The following is a 26,528-nucleotide window of genomic DNA, read 5'->3' as shown; positions in this document are numbered from 1 at the left end:
TGTCCTTTGTCCGTACACCTAGTTCGTTTCTGTCCTTTGTCCGTACACCTGGTTCGTTTTCTGTCCTTTGTTCTTACACCTAGTTCGTTTTCTGTTCTTTGTCCGTACACCTAGTTCGTTTCTGTTCTTTGTCCGTACACCTAGTTCGTTTTCTGTCCTTTGTTCTTACACCTAGTTCGTTTCTGTCCTTTGTTCTTACACCTAGTTCGTTTCTGTCCTTTGTTCTTACACCTAGTTCGTTTCTGTCCTTTGTCCGTACACCTGGTTCATTTCTGTACTTTGTCCGTACACCTGGTTCGTTGTCTTTTCTTTGTCCACACACCTGGTTCACTGCTTTGGATTGGTCTCGTTTGTGTATATTAATGTTTTTGGTTTTTCAATTTATCTTTCTTTGTCGTCTATGTTGAATGCGACACTGGCCATACAGAATACTTAACGTCACAGTACCCAAATTGCATCCATTTTAACAAATAAGCAGCGGATATCTTACAAGTTTTCTTATAGACTAAACATTTTTTTATTTTTTATAATTTGCCATTATGCACGTCTTTCAACATAGCTAAATATATCTAAATATACACAAAACGGTCACGTCAAACCTAGCCTCGTCGTCAGTTTGGTATCCAGAAAAAAACAAGTCTTTGATGACATAATGCCATTGAATATAAGGCAAACATACTTCTGACCCTTTCTTGTTATATCATACTTTCAAAAAAAAAAACCAGGAAAAAGTACACAAATTGTAATATTTAAATTTTATTTTCAAGGATATTATAATATAGTGGACGTAGGTACCATATACTAGTCAACAAAAGAAACGATACACGACTTGAGAAATCAATAGTTTTGCAACATAACAAATAATTATTATATTTTGCTAGCTATAACAAAAATGATTTACAACAATATGGTAAAAACAAATAATAAAATGTGTAAAATCAAAAGATGTACAAAACGACAGTACAGTTAAAAATTCAATACGCAATGTCATTGTGTGGGATCTATCGCATATCGGTTTGACCTTCTCTTGACGCAAGTACAGCTTCACACCTTCGACGCACAAGTATTTGGAGCATGGACCCCCCTTTTCGGGCCCAATGTGAAAAAAAATAAATCTATTTGTTTTTCCATATTTACAATACACCAAGTCTCAAAAAAGGCTTTTTCACTTGGGTTTTGTGTGGATAGTAGGAAGGGTATTGTAATCGACTATTTATGGATTTTTGAGATTTGGTATATGTTTACACATTGTAGAAAATTGTAAATATGGAAAATAAATAGATTTTTTTTTTACATTGGGGCCAAAAAAGGGGGGTCCATGCCCCAAATACCTGTGCTTCGACGAACCAACCATATCAATTCATGAGCTTGTTATATTCGAGGTTGTCTTTCTACAAGAACATTTACTACAGAATTCAGATTTTCGTAAGACGTCATCTGGCGGTTTGTTTAAATTTTCGCAGTTGTTGATTTGTCAGTCAAGATATCGTCACCATGCATTTATGGAACTGCTGCACAGCTTCTCTTAGGCGCACATCTATAAGCATCATACTTACAATGTATTTTCTATACATTTTTCGTATCCGTTGCATCGCATAACTTGCGACTTTCAAAGGTATCGAAATAGCAAAATATTTCTACTGAAAACACCACAAATAATGACCTCATGAGTTTAAAAAAAACTTTTTGCGCAAAAGTGAACTTGATATACCTGCGTTATTTGCAGTTGCAATAAACATGACGTTTAGTTATATGTATGAAACGTTTAAAACGATTTTTTTTTTTTTTTGAGAATATTTCCATATATAAACAAAAAAACCTATTTCCAGTTAAACAGAAATTAAAAAATAATACAAGTCTTCCCTCAAGACGTAGCCAATAATTATTTTTCAACACATAGCAATTATTTTGAAAATTAATTCTTGAATACTTGAAAAACGTATCGATAAAAAAATCAAATACGAAATTAAAAACATGCTCGATAAATATTTATATCGTAGCAATGTGAAGGTATATACTGCAGAGGGAGAGCATCCGGCTCACCCCTAAAATCGGTAAAAATATCCCTTTATCCATAAAAAAAACCCGTTAAAAAAATCTTCACAAGGACCGCATGCACTTGACTCAATACCTGACTCGCATTGAACAATTGTAATTATTTATTAATATTGTTGTTGTTATCAGGCTTTGGGAATACAAATGAAATTGACTTTATCCTTTGGGGTTGACACATATAATTCAAACTGAATAAAGAGTAGAAAATATTTAAGGTAAAATTGTGTCATTATTTATTTACCTCCTTGGACTTCATAATTTGTCTTCATAGTAAAACTATGACATGAGATCAAGTAACAAAATACCAATGTGGAGACAACACATTCTCATATTTTCTTGCTATTAGGGACAAACTGCGTCGTCACAACATCCTTAAAATCAAATGTACAGCCTATTCATATGAAGAACACAAATATCATCTGGCCGTATGTATGTACAGAATGAAATGTGATATGATTATCAATATATACTCAACATTACACAGTTCTCATATAAAACAAAAAGTGATGTTCGTTAAAGGGAATGACCAGGGATTCAACTCATTAAATATTTGTCATGCGTAGTCATAACCGACACAGCTATCTATTATGCTTTATAGATCATTGTCTACAATTCTCCTTCATATAACAGACCTGCAATAAAAAAAAAGTTTAAAGAATAGTAATAATTTGTTTGAACAAACATTTTGCATCTGTTTTTTTTTTTAAATGAAAATTCAATTATAATAACTCTTTCAAAGGAAAACAAGGAGACGACAACAGTTAGCATAAACATGTTTGGCTATGTAAATTGCAATGACAATTTTTCATTGATCTATGTATATTTAGAGATAAACAGTACAAAAAAGCGTCTTAAATTTCTGCAATCTCTAGTAATAATGCATTAAAGTATTTCGAATATTGTGTTCTGGTATACCTTTATTGATCTTATAGGAAGAGTAACAATAAAATATGTATTTATAAGTATGGTGAGTTTATTAATTAATAAGACAATGAAGTCAAGGAGACTCAAAATGTTAAAAAAATTCTTACTTGTAAAAATACAGAAAATCCCAAATAAAGGAATGTCCATTTAACGATACACATTCAATTAGTTTCAGTAGCTTATCTGATATACAAGCATACACTGTTTTCATCGATCATTGCTCCTATAATGACGAGCTTTTCTGAAAACCAAGCCGACATAATGCAAGCAATGTTTCCAGTAATCTTTTTCTCCTATAATGACTAGCTTTTCTGATATTTAAGTCGTCATTAGCAAGTGATGTTTCCAGCGATTATTGCTTCTTTAATGACTACTTACCTGATATTCAAGCCTTCCTTAAGCAAGCGATGTTTCCAGCTATCATTGCTCTTATAATGACTAGCTTACACAAAAGTTATACAAGCCACCATAAAGCAAGCGATGTCTCCAGCAATCATTACTCTTATAGTGACTAGTTAACATAATAGTTATACAAGCCGCCACAAAGCAAGCGATGTTTTCAGCAATCATTGCACTATTAATGACTAGCATACCGAATGTCAAGGTCGTCATAAAGCAAGCAAAGTTTCCAGCTATTATTGCTCTTTAAATAACTAGCTTACCAAATAAACAAGCCATCATAAATCTAGCCATGCTTCCAGCTATTATTGCCCCTATAAAGACTACTTACTTAACATACAAGCTGTCATAAGGAAGGCAAACGATGTTTCCAGAAATTATTGCTGTTATAATGTCTACATTTCCTGATATACACGTCGTCTTAAAACCATGTTTCCAGCGATCGTTACTCTCATTATTACTAGCTTACCTAATATACAAGCCTTCCTAAATCAAGCGATGTCTCCAGCGACCATTGCACTATTAATGACTAGTATACCGAATATCCAGGTTGTCATAAAGCAAGCGATGTTTCCAGCTATTATTGCTCCTATGAAGACTACTCACTTAATATACAAGCTGTCATAAAGCAAGCAATGTTTCCAGAAATCATTGCTTTTATAATATTTATAGCTTACTTGATATACACGCCGTCATAAATCAAACTATGTTTTCCACTATCATTACTCTTATTATTCATAGCTTACCTGATATACAAGCCTTCCAATGCAAGCAATGTATCCAGTCACCATTGCTCCTATAAAGACTACGTTATTGATATACAAGCTGTCATAAGGCAAGCGATGTTTCTAGAAATTATTGCTCTTATGAAAACTACCATAACGCAAGCCATTTTTCCTGCGATCATTGCTCTTATTATTACAAGCTTACCTGATATACAAGCCGTCATAAAGCAAGCAATGTTTCCAGCTATCATTGCTCTTATAATGACTTGTGACAGATCACTTCTTCTTGAAGGAGCCATTGCACCTAACGCACCAAGCTGTATTCCAATAGATGATATATTTGAAAATCCACACAAAGCATACGTTGAAATGACGACAGATCTATCCTACAAAACAGTTTATACGTTAGCATTATGAAGGATGTTCACATCTCGCACTTAAATTTTTTTGTTAATAATTTGAACCGTACTGACTTTTTCTTAAGCAATGCTTGAAAATTTTGCCCAACTAGACCTTTTCTTATTAACATTTTTAAAAAATGCAAATTATTTTTTCATGCAATTTTAATAGAACAAACCAGGTTATCTTTGCTTTAAACGAATCTTTGAACATCTGTTTTGTTTATTCTTATTTTATTGTAGAAATTTCGTTTTAGACGTCCCGGTCACTAGCCTTCTTCGGTTTCTCTATTATCCTTCTAAACTACATGGAAGACAGGTCGGAAGATTTGGGTGTTGTGTTTGGTGTTGTCTGTTGAACTGTCCAGAATTGTTTGTTTTTCCTGTTACCCTTTTTATGTATTACCTCACAAATACTTCTTACACAATTTTTGAAATTCTGTTTATTATAGTATACACCAATGTATATCATAGTTTATTATTTAAAATTTAACATTAATTTCTTCCAATACATTTAAATGAAAAGTCCTGAGACTTTATCGCCTTAACTTCTGTTTTCCAAATTCTTGCATTTCGTCAAACCTTTCCAGATTTTCCAAAAATATTAACGTATTACGCAAGATGAATTGAAAAAGTGCATACATATGAAAATGTTTTTATTTCGACTTTCAACATCGAAGATCACTATATACGTAAACTATTAGTTACATAGTGTTGTAGTGACCTAATACGTTATATATGGGGTCAGTAAATTACATATGGGGTATGTGCGAAGCTCGAATCCCCATATGGAATTTACTGACCCCATATATATCGTATAAGGTCACTAGCACACTGTGTAACGAATTTATCTTAGCGACTATCTCAACATGTGGTATTTAGACTAGTGGCCTATCAAAGTGATTAAGTCTTCAATACTTAGTATTAAGAACCTACTTCCATTGGTCTATACAAAAACAAATGCCAACAATAACAACTTGTGAGCTTTAAATGTGTTTTATGAATTTATTTCAATCGTTCATCATCAATTTCTTCGTCTGTTGAAACCTTTTCAGATTTTTCCTCAACACCGTGTTGTTTTTATAAAGGGACGTAACACCACTACTAACCGTGTTTTGAAATAAGCCCCGCCTACTAAAACCATATCAAATATACAAGATCGCCACGCGGTTGCTATTCAACCAATCATATTCCTAGAAATGTATAGGAGGTAAGATAAATTGGTGAATACCATTATTTATAACCTGCTAACACGCTTGGTCAAAACATTAAATTCCAATGTAAATGGTAATACACCTTTTATCCACGCTTTGTAAAAAGGAATCTTATCAACAAGTTTAATTAATTATGATAAACATACATGTATTTGTATGGCAAAAAGTAAAATAACAAAAATACCGAAGGAAAATTCAAAACGGAAAATCCCTTATCAAATGGCAAATTCAAAAGCTTAACCACATCAAATGAATAGAAAACAACTGTCATATTCCTGACTTGGTATAGGCATTTCCTTGTGTAGAAAATGGTGGATTAAACCTGGTTTTATAGCTGGCTAAACCTCTCACTTGTATGACAGTCGCATACATCTTTTAGAAAAACCCCAAAAAAGATGTGCATATTGTTTTACTGGGTTTGATTATTTTATTGATACAATGAACACTACATACGGTACAAAGTTGCTTAATCTTTCCGTCATTTACATTTATGTAAGGCACATATTTTTATTTTTCTTTGTTTGAGTTGCGAATGACTGCATAACGTCAGAATTCAAGACTGGAATTATATATACTAACCATTAAAAAAAACGTTTTAAAAAAGTCATTAAAGATACCAGTCTTAAAAGTTTGTATCGCATGCGCGCGTTTTGTCTACAAATGACTCACCAATGACATAAATGAGAAAAATAAGTAACAGCCACTGAAGATGTGTGAAAGGTCCAAGAGGTTATATTTGTTTTTTACGTTAATCAAGTCGTTTGAATTGTTTTGCATTTTATAACTTACTTTATGGTATGGACTTTGCTCATTGTAGAAGAGCGTACGACGACCTACAGTTGCTTATATGTTTGTGGATAGTTTTCTCATTGGTAATTAAACCACATCTCTTTGTTTATGTATAGTTGCTTACATCCACGCCATTTGGTCTCTGGTGGATAGTTATCTCGTTGGCAATTATACCAAATCTTATTTTTGTATTAAGCCAAAAGTTGAAGTCTTTTTAATTCATGACACATTCTTTTTACCTCTAAAATTGCAAGGGCGATACAAAATCGTCTTATTTTACATCCTTCTTTGTGCAACAAGAGTCTCATTTATAATTATCTGAGGTCCGATGTTTGTATTTGATAAATATGCATGCGAGTCAATTGGTGTAAATGCTTTCAGCATGTTGACGCTATTGAAAAATACAATTTGACGCAAATGATAGATCTGAAAACTAGCCATCGGCACAAGAGGACTGCAGCTCAAAAACTTTGATATCTATGTGACACACCTGTAATATACCCTTATCTAAGGTATATTCATTTGGCACACCTGTAATATACTCTTGTTCAAAGTAATATTTATGTGACATGCCTGTAATTTACTTTTGTCCAAAGTGATATTCATGTGACATGCCTGTAATTTACTTTTGTCAAAATTAATATTCATGTGACATGCCTGTAAAATTTCCTTTTCCAAAGTAATATTCATGTGACTTACCTGTAATATACCCTTGTTCAAAGAAATATTCATGTGACATAACTGTAATATACCTTTGTCAAAAGTAATATTCATGTGACATGCCTGTAAAATTCCCTTTTCTTAAGTAATATTCATGTGACATTACTATACTATATCCTTGTCTAAACTAATATTCATGCGACAAACTGTAATATACCTTTGTCAAAAGTAATATTCATGTGACATGCCTGTAAAATTCCCTTTTCCAAAGTAATATTCATGTGACATAACTGTAATATATCCTTGTCCAAAGTAATTTTCATGCGACATAACTGTAATATACCTTTGTCAAAAAGCAATATTTATGTGACATGCCTGTAAAATTCCCTTTACCAAAGTAATATTCATGTGACATAACTGTAATATATCCTTGTCCAAAGTAATTTTCATGCGACATAACTGTAATATACCTTTGTCAAAAAGCAATATTCATGTGACATGCCTGTAAAATTCCCTTTACCAAAGTAATATTCATGCGACATAACTGTAATATATCCTTGTCCAAAGTAATTTTCATGCGACATAACTGTAATATACCTTTGTCAAAAAGCAATATTCATGTGACATGCCTGTAAAATTCCCTTTACCAAAGTAATATTCATGCGACATAACTGTAATATATCCTTGTCCAAAGTAATTTTCATGCGACATAACTGTAATATACCTTTGTCAAAAAGCAATAAGCATGTGACATGCCTGTAAAATTCCCTTTTCCAAAGTAAAATTCATGCGACATAACTGTAATATATCCTTGTTCAAAATAATTTTCATGCGACATAACTGTAATATACCTTTGTCAAAAAGCAATATCCATGTGACATGCCTGTAAAATTCCCTTTACCAAAGTAATATTCATGCGACATAACTGTAATATACCTTTGTCAAAAAGCAATATTTATGTGACATGCCTGTAAAATTCCCTTTACCAAAGTAATATTCATGTGACATAACTGTAATATATCCTTGTCCAAAGTAATTTTCATGCGACATAACTGTAATATACCTTTGTCAAAAAGCAATATTTATGTGACATGCCTGTAAAATTCCCTTTACCAAAGTAATATTCATGTGACATAACTGTAATATATCCTTGTCAAAAGCAATATTCATGTGACATGCCTGTAAAATTCCCTTTACCAAAGTAATATTCATGCGACATAACTGTAATATATCCTTGTCCAAAGTAATTTTCATGCGACATAACTGTAATATACCTTTGTCAAAAAGCAATATTCATGTGACATGTCTGTAAAATTCCCTTTACCAAAGTAATATTCATGCGACATAACTGTAATATATCCTTGTCCAAAGTAATTTTCATGCGACATAACTGTAATATACCTTTGTCAAAAAGCAATATGCATGTGACATGCCTGTAAAATTCCCTTTTCCAAAGTAAAATTCATGCGACATAAATGTGATATATCCTTGTCCAAAGTAATTTTCATGCGACATAACTGTAATATACCTTTGTCAAAAAGGAATATTCTATATAGTTAATTTTGTCAGGTTTTATGGACTTCCTTCTTTTTTAATTCTATACTTTGGAGTTCAGTATTATTTTTAATTCTTTTGTCCTTCATGTGAAACACCTATAATATACCCTTGTCCAAAGTAATATTATTATGACATACCTGTAATATACTTGTGTCCAAAGTAATATTCATATGACATACCTGTAATATACCCTTGTCCAAGGTAATATTCATGTGATCATACACAATATCTCTATCCTCATAATGCCAAGTGGCATTGTAATCCGTGAAATTCATTCCTTCATACCATGTTAGATTATTCCTATTGTTTATATATTTCGACAGTGCTGTGTATGCCACGAACTCGTTTATAAATGTTTTGATACCAATCAGCTCAGCTACCCTTCCACAGTCGACTGTTTCCACGCCCATTAGGTATGCCAAAGGATAAAACACATACGAACAAATATACTGAAAATATTAAATTTTATGAAACTATCATGTGTATGAAATTATACAAAATTCATTTATACAAATGAAAAATATCAGCTGATCCATCAGATATACAGTGGGGAAAATTGATACATTCAATACTAATATACTGAAAATACAAATAAAGCAATGAAACAATTACAAATGTAGATATGCCTCCTATGTAAAGAATATAGGAACGAAAAATACAGAAAATTAAAATAATTTGGTTAAACAACTATATTTCAGTGGATATCACATGTGAAAGAAAACTTAAAATTAAGTGGGAAAAATTAAAAACATGACAATAACACTTTATAAATTTGATGCTTTTTTCTAGATATACCTCCATCCAGTACGTTCATACCCAAAAGTTGAAAGCCAAGAATGTATAACTTCACAAACAAGTGAAGAGCTGTTTGATCAAAAGGGGCCTAAGTGAAACAAAATTCATCTGAAGTCATCTTTCCCCTGCTGAGGGAGTTGGAACCTTAGGTTTTTCTTATAACTTCTAAATCCATCAACGGAGAATTTAATTGCAAAAGTCTATTTTAAATCATATCAGTACCGAAACACCGACTGCTGAGGTGATGATACCATCGGGGACATGTATCAAAGTCAATCAAGCAGTTATCAAATTATTGAAGTAAGTTGAAGTAAAAAATAGAATGGTGAATTAAATACGCTATATATAAACTTCAATGTCACAAAAGTTTCGCTTATATACATGGAAAACCTCACATAAAAAATACAAGTTATTTAAACGTTATGCAAGTCTAAAATAAGCAAATAAGCCGACCCATTTTTATACATGTATATCAAAATTCAATCTAAATCTACCTGAAATGTCAAATACTCATGACCGGGAGGCTTCATGCCAGCTCTTTCTCCGAACCATTTCAATGTGGCATTAACAAATCCAAGAAGAGAAACAAATGCTATAAGATTTACAGCAACATTAGCCACTAGTTTAATTGAATTTGATGCTCCTTGAGATGCAGCCTCGATGACGTTTCTTTCTGTTCTACAACGAGAACCCTAATATTAATATTTTATTCCCTCGTGCCGTTGAACCACCCACATATTGTGGTCAAAGAATCAACACACACATACATACATGTTACCAAAAAAATCATTACATGCCTCTTGGTTCGAATTTTATACCCATTATTGTATTAAATTTTGATTGATAACCTTCAATTTTACAAGAAAAATCAAGAAATTACTTTTAAAAAAGGTTGATCTCTATATCTTTAGATGTGTCTTTAGATGTACACTATATATATTTGTTCAGAAGTCTTTTCTTTGATCAAATTTATTTATCTGGTTCTGCTCAAAATGGTGTTAGGGTGGTCTTGAATTAAAGTAGCAGGGAACGTCTTACTGTGACTGTGAAATGAAGAACAGCAATACATTTGCTGTACCTTTGCTTTGTGTTTGTCAGGTACATGCAGAGATTTGTATTATGAATGTGTAAACAGGTAGTTGTCTCATTGTCAATCATACCACATCTCCTTATCTTTTTTTGCTGTACCTTTGCTTTGTGTTTGTCAAGTACATGCAGAGATTTGTATTATGAATGTGTAAACAGGTAGTTGTCTCATTGTCAATCATACCACATCTCCTTATCTTTTTTTGCTGTACCTTTGCTTTGTGTTTGTCAAGTACATGCAGGGATTTGTATTATGAATGTGTAAATAGGTAGTTGTCTCTTGGCAATTATACCACATCTCCTTATCTTTTTTTGCTGTACCTTTGCTTTGTGTTTGTCAAGTACATGCAGGGATTTGTATTATGAATGTGTAAATAGGTAGTTGTCTCATTGTCAATCATACCACATCTCCTTATCCTTTTTTGCTGTACCTTTGCTTTGTGTTTGTCAAGTACATGCAGAGATTTGTATTATGAATGTGTAAACAGGTAGTTGTCTCATTGGCAATCATACCACATCTCCTTATTTTTTTTTGCTGCACCTTTGCTTTGTGTTTGTCAAGTACATGCAGAGATTTGTATTAATAATGTGTAAACAGGTAGTTGTCTCATTGGCAATCATACCACATCTCCTTATTTTTTTTGCTGCACCTTTGCTTTGTGTTTGTCAAGTACATGCAGAGATTTGTATTAATAATGTGTAAACAGGTAGTTGTCTCATTGGCAATCATACCACATCTCCTTATTTTTTTTGCTGCACCTTTGCTTTGTGTTTGTCAAGTACATGCAGAGATTTGTATTATGAATGTGTAAACAGGTAGTTGTCTCATTGTCAATCATACCACATCTCCTTATCTTTTTTTGCTGTACCTTTGCTTTGTTTTTGTCAAGTACATGCAGAGATTTGTATTATGAATGTGTAAACAGGTAGTTGTCTCATTGTCAATCATACCACATCTCCTTATTTTTTTTTGCTGCACCTTTGCTTTGTGTTTGTCAAGTACATGCAGAGATTTGTATTAATAATGTGTAAACAGGTAGTTGTCTCATTGGCAATCATACCACATCTACTTATTTTTTTTTGCTGCACCTTTGCCTTGTGTTTGTCAAGTACATGCAGAGATATGTATTATGAATGTGTAAACAGGTAGTTGTCTCATTGGCAATCATACCACATCTCCTTATCTTTTTTTGCTGTACCTTTGCTTTGTGTTTGTCAAGTACATGCAGAGATTTGTATTAATAATGTGTAAACAGGAAGTTGTCTCATTGGCAATCATACCACATCTCCTTATTTTTTTTGCTGCACCTTTGCTTTGTGTTTGTCAAGTAAATGCAGAGATTTGTATTAATAATGTGTAAACAGGTAGTTGTCTCATTGGCAATCATACCACATCTCCTTATTTTTTTTTGCTGCACCTTTGCCTTGTGTTTGTCAAGTACATGCAGAGATTTGTATTATGAATGTGTAAACAGGTAGTTGTCTCATTGTCAATCATACCACATCTCCTTATCTTTTTTTGCTGTACCTTTGCTTTGTTTTTGTCAAGTACATGCAGAGATTTGTATTATGAATGTGTAAACAGGTAGTTGTCTCATTGTCAATCATACCACATCTCCTTATTTTTTTTTGCTGCACCTTTGCTTTGTGTTTGTCAAGTACATGCAGAGATTTGTATTAATAATGTGTAAACAGGTAGTTGTCTCATTGGCAATCATACCACATCTACTTATTTTTTTTTGCTGCACCTTTGCCTTGTGTTTGTCAAGTACATGCAGAGATATGTATTATGAATGTGTAAACAGGTAGTTGTCTCATTGGCAATCATACCACATCTCCTTATCTTTTTTTGCTGTACCTTTGCTTTGTGTTTGTCAAGTACATGCAGAGATTTGTATTAATAATGTGTAAACAGGAAGTTGTCTCATTGGCAATCATACCACATCTCCTTATTTTTTTTGCTGCACCTTTGCTTTGTGTTTGTCAAGTAAATGCAGAGATTTGTATTAATAATGTGTAAACAGGTAGTTGTCTCATTGGCAATCATACCACATCTCCTTATTTTTTTTTGCTGCACCTTTGCCTTGTGTTTGTCAAGTACATGCAGAGATTTGTATTATGAATGTGTAAACAGGTAGTTGTCTCATTGGCAATCATACCACATCTCCTTATCTTTTTTTGCTGTACGTTTGCTTTGTGTTTGTCAAGTACATGCAGAGATTTGTATTATGAATGTGTAAACAGGTAGTTGTCTCATTGGCAATCATACCACATCTCCTTATCTTTTTTTGCTGTACCTTTGCTTTGTGTTTGTCAAGTACATGCAGAGATTTGTATTATGAATGTGTAAACAGGTAGTTGTCTCATTGGCAATCATACCACATCTCCTTTTTTTTTTGCAGCACCTTTGCTTTGTGTTTGTCAAGTACATGCAGAGATTTGTATTAATAATGTGTAAACAGGTAGTTGTCTCATTGTCAATCATACCACATCTCCTTATTTTTTTTTGCTGCACCTTTGCTTTGTGTTTGTCAAGTACATGCAGAGATTTGTATTAATAATGTGTAAACAGGTAGTTGTCTCATTGTCAATCATACCACATCTCCTTATTTTTTTTTGCTGCACCTTTGCTTTGTGTTTGTCAAGTACATGCAGAGATTTGTATTAATAATGTGTAAACAGGTAGTTGTCTCATTGTCAATCATACCACATCTCCTTATTTTTTTTTGCTGCACCTTTGCTTTGTGTTTGTCAAGTACATGCAGAGATTTGTATTAATAATGTGTAAACAGGTAGTTGTCTCATTGGCAATCATACCACATCTCCTTATTTTTTTTTGCTGCACCTTTTCTTTGTGTTTGTCAAGTACATGCAGAGATTTGTATTAATAATGTGTAAACAGGTAGTTGTCTCATTGGCAATCATACCACATCTCCTTATCTTTTTTTGCTGTACGTTTGCTTTGTGTTTGTCAAGTACATGCAGAGATTTGTATTATGAATGTGTAAACAGGTAGTTGTCTCATTGGCAATCATACCACATCTCCTTTTTTTTTTGCAGCACCTTTGCTTTGTGTTTGTCAAGTACATGCAGAGATTTGTATTAATAATGTGTAAACAGGTAGTTGTCTCATTGTCAATCATACCACATCTCCTTATTTTTTTTTGCTGCACCTTTGCTTTGTGTTTGTCAAGTACATGCAGAGATTTGTATTAATAATGTGTAAACAGGTAGTTGTCTCTTTGGCAATCATACCACATCTCCTTATTTTTTTTTGCTGCACCTTTGCTTTGTGTTTGTCAAGTACATGCAGAGATTTGTATTAATAATGTGTAAACAGGTAGTTGTCTCATTGGCAATCATACCACATCTCCTTATTTTTTTTTGCTGCACCTTTGCTTTGTGTTTGTCAAGTACATGCAGAGATTTGTATTAATAATGTGTAAACAGGTAGTTGTCTCATTGTCAATCATACCACATCTCCTTATTTTTTTTTGCTGCACCTTTGCTTTGTGTTTGTCAAGTACATGCAGAGATTTGTATTAATAATGTGTAAACAGGTAGTTGTCTCATTGGCAATCATACCACATCTCCTTATTTTTTTTTGCTGCACCTTTGCTTTGTGTTTGTCAAGTACATGCAGAGATTTGTATTAATAATGTGTAAACAGGTAGTTGTCTCATTGGCAATCATACCACATCTCCTTATTTTTTTTTGCTGCACCTTTGCTTTGTGTTTGTCAAGTACATGCAGAGATTTGTATTAATAATGTGTAAACAGGTAGTTGTCTCATTGTCAATCATACCACATCTCCTTATTTTTTTTTGCTGCACCTTTGCTTTGTGTTTGTCAAGTACATGCAGAGATTTGTATTAATAATGTGTAAACAGGTAGTTGTCTCATTGTCAATCATACCACATCTCCTTATTTTTTTTTGCTGCACCTTTGCTTTGTGTTTGTCAAGTACATGCAGAGATTTGTATTAATAATGTGTAAACAGGTAGTTGTCTCATTGGCAATCATACCACATCTCCTTATTTTTTTTTGCTGCACCTTTTCTTTGTGTTTGTCAAGTACATGCAGAGATTTGTATTAATAATGTGTAAACAGGTAGTTGTCTCATTGGCAATCATACCACATCTCCTTATCTTTTTTTGCTGTACGTTTGCTTTGTGTTTGTCAAGTACATGCAGAGATTTGTATTATGAATGTGTAAACAGGTAGTTGTCTCATTGGCAATCATACCACATCTCCTTTTTTTTTTGCAGCACCTTTGCTTTGTGTTTGTCAAGTACATGCAGAGATTTGTATTAATAATGTGTAAACAGGTAGTTGTCTCATTGTCAATCATACCACATCTCCTTATTTTTTTTTGCTGCACCTTTGCTTTGTGTTTGTCAAGTACATGCAGAGATTTGTATTAATAATGTGTAAACAGGTAGTTGTCTCTTTGGCAATCATACCACATCTCCTTATTTTTTTTTGCTGCACCTTTGCTTTGTGTTTGTCAAGTACATGCAGAGATTTGTATTAATAATGTGTAAACAGGTAGTTGTCTCATTGGCAATCATACCACATCTCCTTATTTTTTTTTGCTGCACCTTTGCTTTGTGTTTGTCAAGTACATGCAGAGATTTGTATTAATAATGTGTAAACAGGTAGTTGTCTCATTGTCAATCATACCACATCTCCTTATTTTTTTTTGCTGCACCTTTGCTTTGTGTTTGTCAAGTACATGCAGAGATTTGTATTAATAATGTGTAAACAGGTAGTTGTCTCATTGGCAATCATACCACATCTCCTTATTTTTTTTTGCTGCACCTTTGCTTTGTGTTTGTCAAGTACATGCAGAGATTTGTATTAATAATGTGTAAACAGGTAGTTGTCTCATTGGCAATCATACCACATCTCCTTATTTTTTTTTGCTGCACCTTTGCTTTGTGTTTGTCAAGTACATGCAGAGATTTGTATTAATAATGTGTAAACAGGTAGTTGTCTCATTGTCAATCATACCACATCTCCTTATTTTTTTTTGCTGCACCTTTGCTTTGTGTTTGTCAAGTACATGCAGAGATTTGTATTAATAATGTGTAAACAGGTAGTTGTCTCATTGTCAATCATACCACATCTCCTTATTTTTTTTTGCTGCACCTTTGCTTTGTGTTTGTCAAGTACATGCAGAGATTTGTATTAATAATGTGTAAACAGGTAGTTGTCTCATTGTCAATCATACCACATTTCCTTATTTTTTTTTGCTGCACCTTTGCTTTGTGTTTGTCAAGTACATGCAGAGATTTGTATTAATAATGTGTAAACAGGTAGTTGTCTCATTGTCAATCATACCACATCTCCTTATTTTTTTTTGCTGCACCTTTGCTTTGTGTTTGTCAAGTACATGCAGAGATTTGTATTAATAATGTGTAAACAGGTAGTTGTCTCATTGTCAATCATACCACATCTCCTTATTTTTTTTTTGCTGCACCTTTGCTTTGTGTTTGTCAAGTACATGCAGAGATTTGTATTAATAATGTGTAAACAGGTAGTTGTCTCATTGTCAATCATACCACATCTCCTTATTTTTTTTTGCTGCACCTTTGCTTTGTGTTTGTCAAGTACATGCAGAGATTTGTATTAATAATGTGTAAACAGGTAGTTGTCTCATTGGCAATCATACCACATCTCCTTATCTTTTTTTTTATTAATAATACTATCTTTGATGATAGTATTAAACATTAAAAAGTTTAATACTATCTTAATGGATTTATGTGATCTGAACATGGATAAACTACTGGTGCCTCTGATTTGATGATATACCCTTTTTCCATCTGGTACACATCTTCACTCGTCGCCTGAGTTTCTTCTGTTTCAGGCCAAAATAATTTGGCCATTGCCAAAGCAGCAGGAGCAGACATAACTGATGCAGACAGTAAATGGTTTGCGGGCACCTGAAATATAGATTAGACATAAAAGAGGGACGAAAGATACCAGAGGGACAGTCAAACTCATAGATCGAAAACAAACTGACAACGCCATGGCCAAAAATAAAAAGACAAACAGATAAATAATAGTACAGATGACACAACATAGAAAACTAAAGACTAAGCAACACGAACCCCACCAAAAACCTGGGGTGATCACAGTTGCTCCTATTAAAGCAGAAAGTCAATGGTTTGCTGGCATCTGATGTATAGATTAGACATAACTGAAGCTGAAAGTAAATGGTTTGCCGGCCTCTGAAATATAGATATGACATAATAAAAGCAGAAAGTCAACGGTTTGCTGACATCTGATGTATATATAAGACATAACTGAAGCTGAAATTAAATGGTTTGTCAGCCTCTGAAGTATAGATATGACATCACTATTAAAGCAGAAAGTCAATGGTTTGCTGGCATCTGATGTATAGATTAGACATAACTGAAGCTGAAAGTAAATAGTTTGCCGGCCTCTGAAGTATAGATATGACATAATAAAAGCAGAAAGTCAATGATTTGCTGGCATCTGATGTATAGATTAGATATAACTGAGGCTGAAAGTAAATGGGTTACCGGCCTCTGAAGTATAGATATGACATAATAAAAGCAGAAAGTCAATGGTTTGCTGGCATCTGATGTATAGATTAGACATCACTATTAAAGCAGAAAGTCAGTGGCTTGCTAGCATCTTATGTATAGATATGACATACTAGTAGCTGAAGCTGAAAGTAAATGGTTTGCCGGCCTCTGAAATATAGCTATGACATCACTATTAAAGCAGAAAGTCAATGGTTTGCTGGCATCTGATGTATAGATAAGACATAATTGAAAGCAGAAAATCAATGGTTTGCGGGCATCTAATGTATATATTAGACATAACTGAAGCTGAAATTAAATGATTTGTCGGCCTCTGAAGTATAGATATGACATCACTATTAAAGCAGAAAGTCAGTGGCTTGCTGGCATCTGATGTATAGATTAGACATAACTGAGGCTGAGAGTAAATGGTTTGCCGGCCTCTGAAGTATAAATATGACATCACTATTAATGCAGAAAGTCAATGGTTTGCTGACATCTGATGTATAGATTAGACATAACTGAAAGCAAAAATCAATGTTTTCCTGGCATCTGATGTATATATAAGACATAACTGAAGCTGAAATTAAATGGTTTGTCGGCCTCAGAAGTATAGATATGACATCACTATTAAAGCAGAAAGTCAATGGTTTGCTGGCATCTGATATATAGATAAGACATAACGGAAGTTAAAAGTAAATGGTTTGCCGGCCTTTGAAGTAAAGATATGACATAATAAAAACAGAAAGTCAATGGTTTGCTGGCATCTGATGTATAGATTAGACATAACTGAAGCTGAAAGTAAATGGTTTGCCGGCCTCTGAAATATAGATATGACATAATAAAAGCAGAAAGTCAATGGTTTGCTGGCATCTGATGTATATATAAGACATAACTGAAGCTGAAATTAAATGGTTTGTCAGCCTCTGAAGTATAGATATGACATCACTATTAAAGCAGAAAGTCAATGGTTTGCTGGCATCTGATGTATAGATTAGACATAACTGAAGCTGAAAGTAAATAGTTTGCCGGCCTCTGAAGTATAGATATGACATAATAAAAGCAGAAAGTCAATGATTTGCTGGCATCTGATGTATAGATTAGATATAACTGAGGCTGAAAGTAAATGGGTTACCGGCCTCTGAAGTATAGATATGACATAATAAAAGCAGAAAGTCAATGGTTTGCTGGCATCTGATGTATAGATTAGACATTACTATTAAAGCAGAAAGTCAGTGGCTTGCTAGCATCTGATGTATAGATATGACATACTAGTAGCTGAAGCTGAAAGTAAATGGTTTGCCGGCCTCTGAAATATAGCTATGACATCACTATTAAAGCAGAAAGTCAATGGTTTGCTGGCATCTGATGTATAGATAAGACATAATTGAAAGCAGAAAATCAATGGTTTGTGGGCATCTGATGTATATATTAGACATAACTGAAGCTGAAATTAAATGATTTGTCGGCCTCTGAAGTATAGATATGACATCACTATTAAAGCAGAAAGTCAGTGGCTTGCTGGCATCTGATGTATAGATTAGACATAACTGAGGCTGAGAGTATATGGTTTGCCGGCCTCTGAAGTATAAATATGACATCACTTTTAAAGCAGAAAGTCAATGGTTTGCTGACATCTGATGTATAGATTAGACATAACTGAAAGCAAAAATCAATGGTTTCCTGGCATCTGATGTATATATAAGACATAACTGAAGCTGAAATTAAATGGTTTGTCGGCCTCTGAAGTATAGATATGACATCACTATTAAAGCAGAAAGTCAATGGTTTGCTGGCATCTGATATATAGATAAGACATAACGGAAGTTAAAAGTAAATGGTTTGCCGGCCTTTGAAGTAAAGATATGACATAATAAAAACAGAAAGTCAATGGTTTGCTGGCATCTGATGTATAGATTAGACATAACTGAAAGCAGAAAGTCAATGGTTTGCTGGCATCTGATGTTTAGATTAGACATAACTGAAGCTGAAAGTAAATGGTTTGCCGGCCTCTGAAGTATAAATATGACATAATAAAGCAGAAAGTCAATGGTTTGCTGGCATCTGATGTAAAGATTAGACATAACTTAAAGCAGAAAGTCAATGGTTTGCCGGCCTCTGAAGTATTGATATGACATCACTATTTAAGCACAAAGTCAGTTGCTTGCTGGCATCTGATGTATAGATATGACATAACTGAGGCTGAAATTAAATGGTTTGCCGGCCTCTGAAGTATAGATATGACATCACTATTAAAGCAGAAAGTCAATGGTTTGCTGGCATCTGGTGTATAGATTAGACATAACTGAAAGCTGAAAGTCAGTGGTTTGCTGGCATCTGATGTATATATTAGACATAAATGAAAGCAAAAAGTCGATGGTTTGCTGGCATCTGATGTATAGATTAGATATAACTGAAAGCAGAAAGTCAATGGTTTGCTGGCATCTGATGTATAGATTAGACATTACTGAAAGCAGAAAGTCAATGGTTTGCTGACATCTGATATATAGATAAGACATAACTGAAGCTAAAAGTAAATGGTTTGCCGGCCTTTGAAGTATAGATATGACATAATTAAAGCAGAAAGTCAATGGTTTGCTGGCCTCTGAAGTATAGATATGACATATTAAAAGCAGAAAGTCAATGGTTTCCTGGCATCTGATGTATAGATTAGACATAACTAAAAGCAAAAAGTCAATGGTTTGCCGGCCTCTGAAGTATAGATATGACATCACTATTTAAGCAGAAAGTCAGTTGCTTGCTGGCATCTGATGTATAGATGTGACATAACTGAGGCTGAAATTAAATGGTTTGCTGGCCTCTGAAGTATAGATATGACATCACTATTAAAGCAGAAAGTCAATGGTTTGCTGGCATCTGATGTATAGATTAGACATAACTGAAAGCAGAAAGTCAATGGTTTGCTGACATCTGATGTATAGATTAGACATTACTGAAAGCATAAAGTCAGTGGTTTGCTGGCATCTGATGTATATATAAGACATAAATGAAAGAAGAAAGTCAATGGTTTGCTGACATCTGATGTATAGATTAGACATAACTGAAAGCATACAGTCAGTGGTTTGCTGGCATCTGATGTATATATTAGACATAAATGAAAGAAGAAAGTCAATGGTTTGCTGACATCCGATGTATAGATTAGACATAACTGAAAGCAAAAAGTCGATGGTTTGCTGGCATCTGATGTATAGATTAGATATAACTGAAAGCAGAAAGTCAATGGTTTGCTGGCATCTGATGTATAGATTAGACATTACTGAAAGCAGAAAGTCAATGGTTTGCTGACATCTGATGTATAGATTAGATATAACTGAAAGCAGAAAGTCAATGGTTTGCTGGCATCTGATGTATAGATTAGACATAACTGAACTTACTAGTAAATAGATTCGTTTAAGAGTATTCATCTAATCAATGGGTGTACAGACTTAAATGTAAGTTTTATTATTCAAAGTTTGCATACAATATGTACGTTTTATTGGCAAAAGTTTAGTTCAAGAAGTTATGAGGATGCTGTTACGATGTCTTCAAAACAAAGTTCCATTACGCTTTCATTATCACATCCTTGATATCAATTTTTTCCATAAAAAAAGCGTGGGTCAATATAATTCCATGATACATATGTTTGAAATCACATCCTTTTGAAGTTCATTTGTACAATGACAACTATTTATTGTATGGGGGTAAGTTGTCAAAGTACCAAGTATAAACCAGTGACAATTTTGGTCCCAATTGATGCAGAAATAATTACTTTGAACATACCTTTTAATTTTTTTCCTGTACATTTCCAATGTAGACTTAACCCATTTTAATTCTTCAAACCATACCTTGAGCACTTCAATCCGCACGTTTTAACCTTTATGTACAACTGGGGACATATGGCTTGTATGTCCTAAGGTTTTAAAAGTGATTCGACCTATGGTTTTTGAGAACTCAAGTTCCGCATGAGAGAAGAAGAAAAACTTTGTTTGGGGGAATTGTTTGATAAATTTTCTCGAGTTGAGTCACACTGCTAGTCTGGCTTTTGATTGCACCAGTATTATTTATTATCCTGTTTATTCCATACCCCATATATGATGTAAGCCGCCATTACACTTCCAGCTATCGTAGCAAATCCACCTGTACATACTGCATGGATCTCTGATACTGTTAGCTTCTCAAAGAACGGTCTGATCATTAACGGTGCCTCTGTCTGTTGAAGAATTAAACGTAATCTTTAAAATACATAACAATAATGTTTAGAGAGTATTAAGTTATAAATTTCAACAAGTGTTTGTCTTTTAACTCACAATTGGACACTTGAACTATGTGAGACTTAAAACCCGAAAAGAAAAGTGGTTATTAGGCATAGACATCAAGTTCAATGAGAAACTGTTCCTGAAAGCACTGCTCTTTTACATTTGAAGGATTCCTTTCTCAATGTTTCCTCAATGCTGTCTGTCTTTTCTGTGTTATATTTTGTCATCTAGTGTAAGACTAGATATATTTGTTTTATGTCTTATCTCAGGTTATAACTCATTTACAAGACTAACGCCACGGATGTCACTAGTGGTTCAGGAACTGCAGACAAAAGACATCTTGAGGGCACTTTTTAAAATCTATATGTTACCTTATTTCATAGTCCAAAGTCCAATCACGAGTATGTTACCAGTTTCTTTTTTTTTCTTACTCTCATGTTTTAAATTGTAGAGATTACTTGTCTAGAAACCATATTAAATTAGCTTTCATCTCCTGGTTTAGAATTTCAAAACAAAACCGACGATAGTTTAATATTACCTATTTCCCACATTGTTAACAAAGAGCTAATAATTTTCATATTACTCGTTTGTAACGGCGATTGTGATTGAATGAAATCGTAAATTTTGTGGGCAACCAACGATTACTTGAAGTACATGCTCCTGACTTGGGATATGCAGATATAGAAATGCGACGGGGTTAAACATGTTTGCAAGGGTTCAACCCTCTCCCGAATGAACCTAGGACAGTGGGATAACAGCACAACATTTGAACAAACTGAAGAAATCTGTTGGAAAGGGCTTGACTCATTAGATAGGCACGAAGTACTAACATCAAATAAAGAAAGACAAAAAACATGAGACATAAAGTACCGATCTATGATTGATCGCAGTTTTTGGAAGATAGTTCAAAACCAAATGCAACTACCGGTAATAAATACATCTTGTTTCCAAAATATAAGTATCAACAAGAGTTAGGACCAAAGTGTTCATAACTGCATAGCAATTATAATTTGTTATGTTTTAAGCATGCATCATAAGAGTTAGCGGCACACAGACTTTACGGCTCTGAGCTAGTATAATGTGACGTTTGTTCCAGTCGACGCTTTCTGTTAACCATGGATTTCATCCCATCTGTCATATTTGGTTTTCTTTTATTGTTTTATCATAAATTAGGCCTTTGATTATCTCGTTTTAATTGTTTTAAACTTTGTCATGTCGGGGCCGCTTGTAGCGACTATACATTTTGTTTTTGTTTTGTTCATTGATGAAGACAATACGGTGACCTATAGTTGCTTTATTCCACCGCTTCGTTTCCTCATATTTATATTGGCATGAGAACAAACAAATCAATTAATCAGAAAGTTCTAAAAGGTGGATTCCCTGGAGAAAGACAAAATTTCAGTACTTAAAAATTGCGTTCAGTAAATGTGACATTTACACGTACACGTACATGTTGTTTCAATAATTTGTTTTTATTTACAATATTTATAATTTATCTTTATGTTACATAGTATATACAACGACATACCTGTCCTAAAAATATATTTCCAGCTGCATTCAGAGATTCAGCAGGAGACGTTCCGAGAACTGTAGCTAATCCTTTTGCAATGTTCCGAATGATAAACTGCATGGCACCAAGGTAATACAAGACAGACACAGACGTACTGAAGAATACGATTACTGGTAATACCTATAGGAAACGATAAATGGATAGATATCAAAGATTGAACAAAATTCATTTACGCAGGCAATTTATTTTAGTCCATTTTATTAAATAATAATAACTAACAATCTACCGACCGCGGGAGCCACTCGTGAGCGGTTTGTTTCATTGAGCTATATCATAATTTTTTATGTATGTGTAGTCCGTATCTGTAGGTAGGGAAAAAAATGTAAACGTTGAAAATACGTTAAATATATACGATATCTTGATATAACCCTTAAACATTAGGAGTGTAGTATTCCTAACTTCGCGCACAATTACTCAAAAACGAAAGTGTGTCGCATTAGCTAACAGCATTGTAAAAGAATGATTTCAAAACAGATAAGCTAAGTTACACCACTGTCCCAGGTTAGGGGAGGGTTGGCTCATTTAAACTAGTTCAAACCCGCCACATTCTGTATGTGCCTGTCCCAAGTCAGGAGAACTTTAATTCAGTAGTTGTCGTTTGTTGCTGTATATCGTATTGTTTTTCGTTCATTATTTTGTTCATAAATCAGGCCGTTAGTTTTCTCGTTTGAATTGTTTTACATTTTTCATTTCGGGGTCTTTTATAGCTGTCTATGTGGTATGGGTTTTGTTCATTATTGAAGGCCGTACGGTGACCTATAGTTGTTAATTTATATGTCATTTGGTCACTTGTGGAGAGTTGTCTCATTGGCAATCATACTACATCTTCTTATTTTCATAAAACTATCTCTTTTTAGATTTTAATGAAGCATTGGACTATAAAATAAGTCTATTTTGAAATAAGCTTTCTTCACATTTATCATGTTCATATATTGTAGAAAGAATTTATTGTTACTAGTTATATATTGAAGAATAATTGAAATGAAGATAGTGCTCAAATATGGAAAAACTTTTACCAAATGTATACATTTCTGTCAAAAGGAAACTAATGAACTGTAAAAAGTGAGAGTTTATAACAAAAAAAAAATCGTTCATTTAATTAAAAAAAATAGTAGGATTTTTACTTTCATTGCAAAGAAATGGTCTGTGAATCGCTCTCCAAAGACAAATATTGCTCCGTCATCTGAATACTGTAGGAATTCCAAGACTCTATCACCTAACCACTGGAAGATTTCATATCCAATTTCCCACCGCAAAATAATCAGGGCAAATATAAACTGTAACATTATACCCCAAAATACTGGTTGCCATTTCACCTATAATAACAGTAAACTATTCATAATATCATGTAACGTTAAAAAAAAACTTTTGCTCTCTCTCTCTCTCTCTCTTTCGTGTGTTTCAGTGATGATAAAATGGAGAAAGTCAGGCTTACTCTAACAAGTCTAAATTGAAAACAACGTTCAAACCTATGATTGCGTTGGATAAAACAAATTTCTTGTTAGAGGGGTCTAACTACAGCACAAACAACATTTTCCAAAAGACCAAAAAAGTGAAAAGGTGTATTTTAACAAAACGCATTTGACTAACAGGTCGAACAACAAATGTTCTTAAACCCTGCTGATATATATATACATATATATTCTTGTTCACTGCTAAGTATTAACATGTAAAAAAAAACTCTCTCTCTCTCTCTCTCTTTGTGTTTCAGTGATGATAAAATGGAGTCAGATTTACTCCCCTTTATATATATATATTCTTGTTCACTGCTAAGTATTAACATGTGAAAATAATCTCTCTCTGTCTCTTTCTCTCTTTCCATAATTCTTGTGTTTCAGTGTTGATAAAATGGATCTCTCTCTCTCTCTCTCTCTCTCTCTCTCTCTCTCTCTCTCTCTCTCTCTCTCTCTCTCAATAGATCTGACGAAAAACTATGACACCTACCCGAGCAGGATTGTGTGAACATACGAAGGTAAAAAGAACTAACACTGCCATCCCACCAAGTGAAATCAGATTCCTTGGCGTTTTGAAACCGATTTCAGCTATTATGTATGCAATTGCAAAAATAATGAGGCCTCCTGCAACAGATCTGTGAGTCCTAAAATAATGCAACAAATGTATCAAGTTAGTAGAGACTGATGTATCGATTCAATAGAAAATTATAACTATGACAAACATCGTAATCCTATGTTACTTGTCAGTGTTAAATTACTTTTAGAGTTAACAGTTACATATGTGCATGTTGAAAATCTAAAGAAACTGAATATTTTAAACAAAGATTCGTTTTTATGACGATTGTGCATAGTTCGCTGTTTTTACATGTTTACGACTAACTTTTAGTTATGCGTTTAATTTCAGCAGCCTGTGGGATTAAATGTCTGTTACTTAGAGCTGTTTTCCTAATGCTTGTAGTTTAAATGTTTGGTTGGCTTGCTTGCTTTGCTTGTATAAATGTTTGCTCAAGCATTGTAATTAAGATTGACTTCTACAATCAATAGATAGGCGGGGCTTCAGCTTGTATACATTATACTCTGCATTATACTTAACATCCAATAACATTTAAGTATAATGTATACAAGCTGAAGCCCTGCCTATCTATTGATTGCAGATGTCAACCTTAATTACAATGCTTGATCAAACATTTATATAATCAAAGCAAGCAAGCCAACCAAACCTTTAAACTACAAGCATTAGGAAAATAGCTCTAATTATCTAATCATACTTAAACTAAGGTTGTAACACCCTCGTTGTTATTGACTTAACACAGTTTTAGTTATTCTGTTTATGTCGTTTTGATATTTATGCTTTCAAATGATTTATATTTTTAGATTTCTAAACGTTTGGTCTCGAGTGTAGATGATGAAAACGTGTCGTGTAAATTGAAATCACGCATCTCTACTTCCAAATAAAATGTCCTAGGTTGACCCCATACACAGTTTACCATCCACTTCCTCATAAACAACGTTCTCTTCGAGTTAAACTTCAATTTTAAATTACTTTTTGACATCATATAATGAAGTTTTCTTAAACTTTTACAGTATCCCTTGCAACTTTTCAATGTTTTAAATTATTTACAAACACCAAGCATACTGCAAATAAAGGAATTCATTTATACTCGGATAATTGTCACAATGCCTCTATCCCCTTTTAAAGATGGTTAATTTATTAAATTTTGCGGCGGTGTTCAGATCTACGGTCATTTCTAGCTTGTGGGGTATTGGATCCATTAAAGTTTTTTATAATGACATAAAGGTTTTCCAGTCATTGTTGACCTTATAATTAGTCTTAGCTGTCATATACTTTTGAATTAAAGTGTCTATTGCTTTTCTTCAAGAGCCCCTGTTTTATATTACATGATCCATTATATCGAACCTATAACTCATTACAAAATGTTTACCATGCAGAAATCCTTTTCCAGTGGCGAAGACGAGGGTTACAACTCTTTGCGGGAAGCTTCGATATAATTGCTAAAGACACAATGAATATAAGCACTAGAATGGTTCCAATCAAAAGACGATAGGCTGGTTCCGTGCCGAATTCATGTAACAT

The 26,528-nt window shown here is 33.6% G+C and overlaps 1 protein-coding gene across 1 annotated transcript; it reads right to left on the bottom strand.

Annotated features, from left to right (window-relative positions):
- Positions 1-1,809: 1,809 nt before the first annotated feature.
- Positions 1,810-26,528, bottom strand: LOC127727827 (solute carrier family 28 member 3-like). Its single transcript, XM_052234941.1, has 10 exons — positions 26,377-26,528; positions 24,924-25,077; positions 24,104-24,295; positions 22,938-23,099; positions 21,238-21,363; positions 16,417-16,547; positions 10,011-10,194; positions 8,901-9,170; positions 4,309-4,489; positions 1,810-2,687 (listed from the first exon to the last, which is right to left on the bottom strand). Exons 1-10 carry the CDS (start codon positions 26,526-26,528, stop codon positions 2,662-2,664), a joined length of 1,578 nt encoding a protein of 525 aa, XP_052090901.1. The 3' UTR covers positions 1,810-2,661.

Source organism: Mytilus californianus, unplaced genomic scaffold, assembly GCF_021869535.1.
Source record: "Mytilus californianus isolate M0D057914Y unplaced genomic scaffold, xbMytCali1.0.p SCAF_2, whole genome shotgun sequence".
Lineage (NCBI taxonomy): Eukaryota > Metazoa > Mollusca > Bivalvia > Mytilida > Mytilidae > Mytilus > Mytilus californianus.
This window is presented reverse-complemented; position numbering and strand designations above follow the sequence as displayed.

Coding starts and splice junctions, on each gene's coding strand:
- LOC127727827 (XM_052234941.1), bottom strand. CDS start 26,528: ATGTTACATGAATTCGGCACGGAACCAGCCTATCGTCTTTTGATTGGA. Junction 24,296..24,923: donor GTTCACACAATCCTGCTCGG/GTAGGTGTCATA, acceptor CTGTTATTATAG/GTGAAATGGCAACCAGTATT. Junction 2,688..4,308: donor TATGACGGCTTGTATATCAG/GTAAGCTTGTAA, acceptor TTTTTATTGCAG/GTCTGTTATATGAAGGAGAA.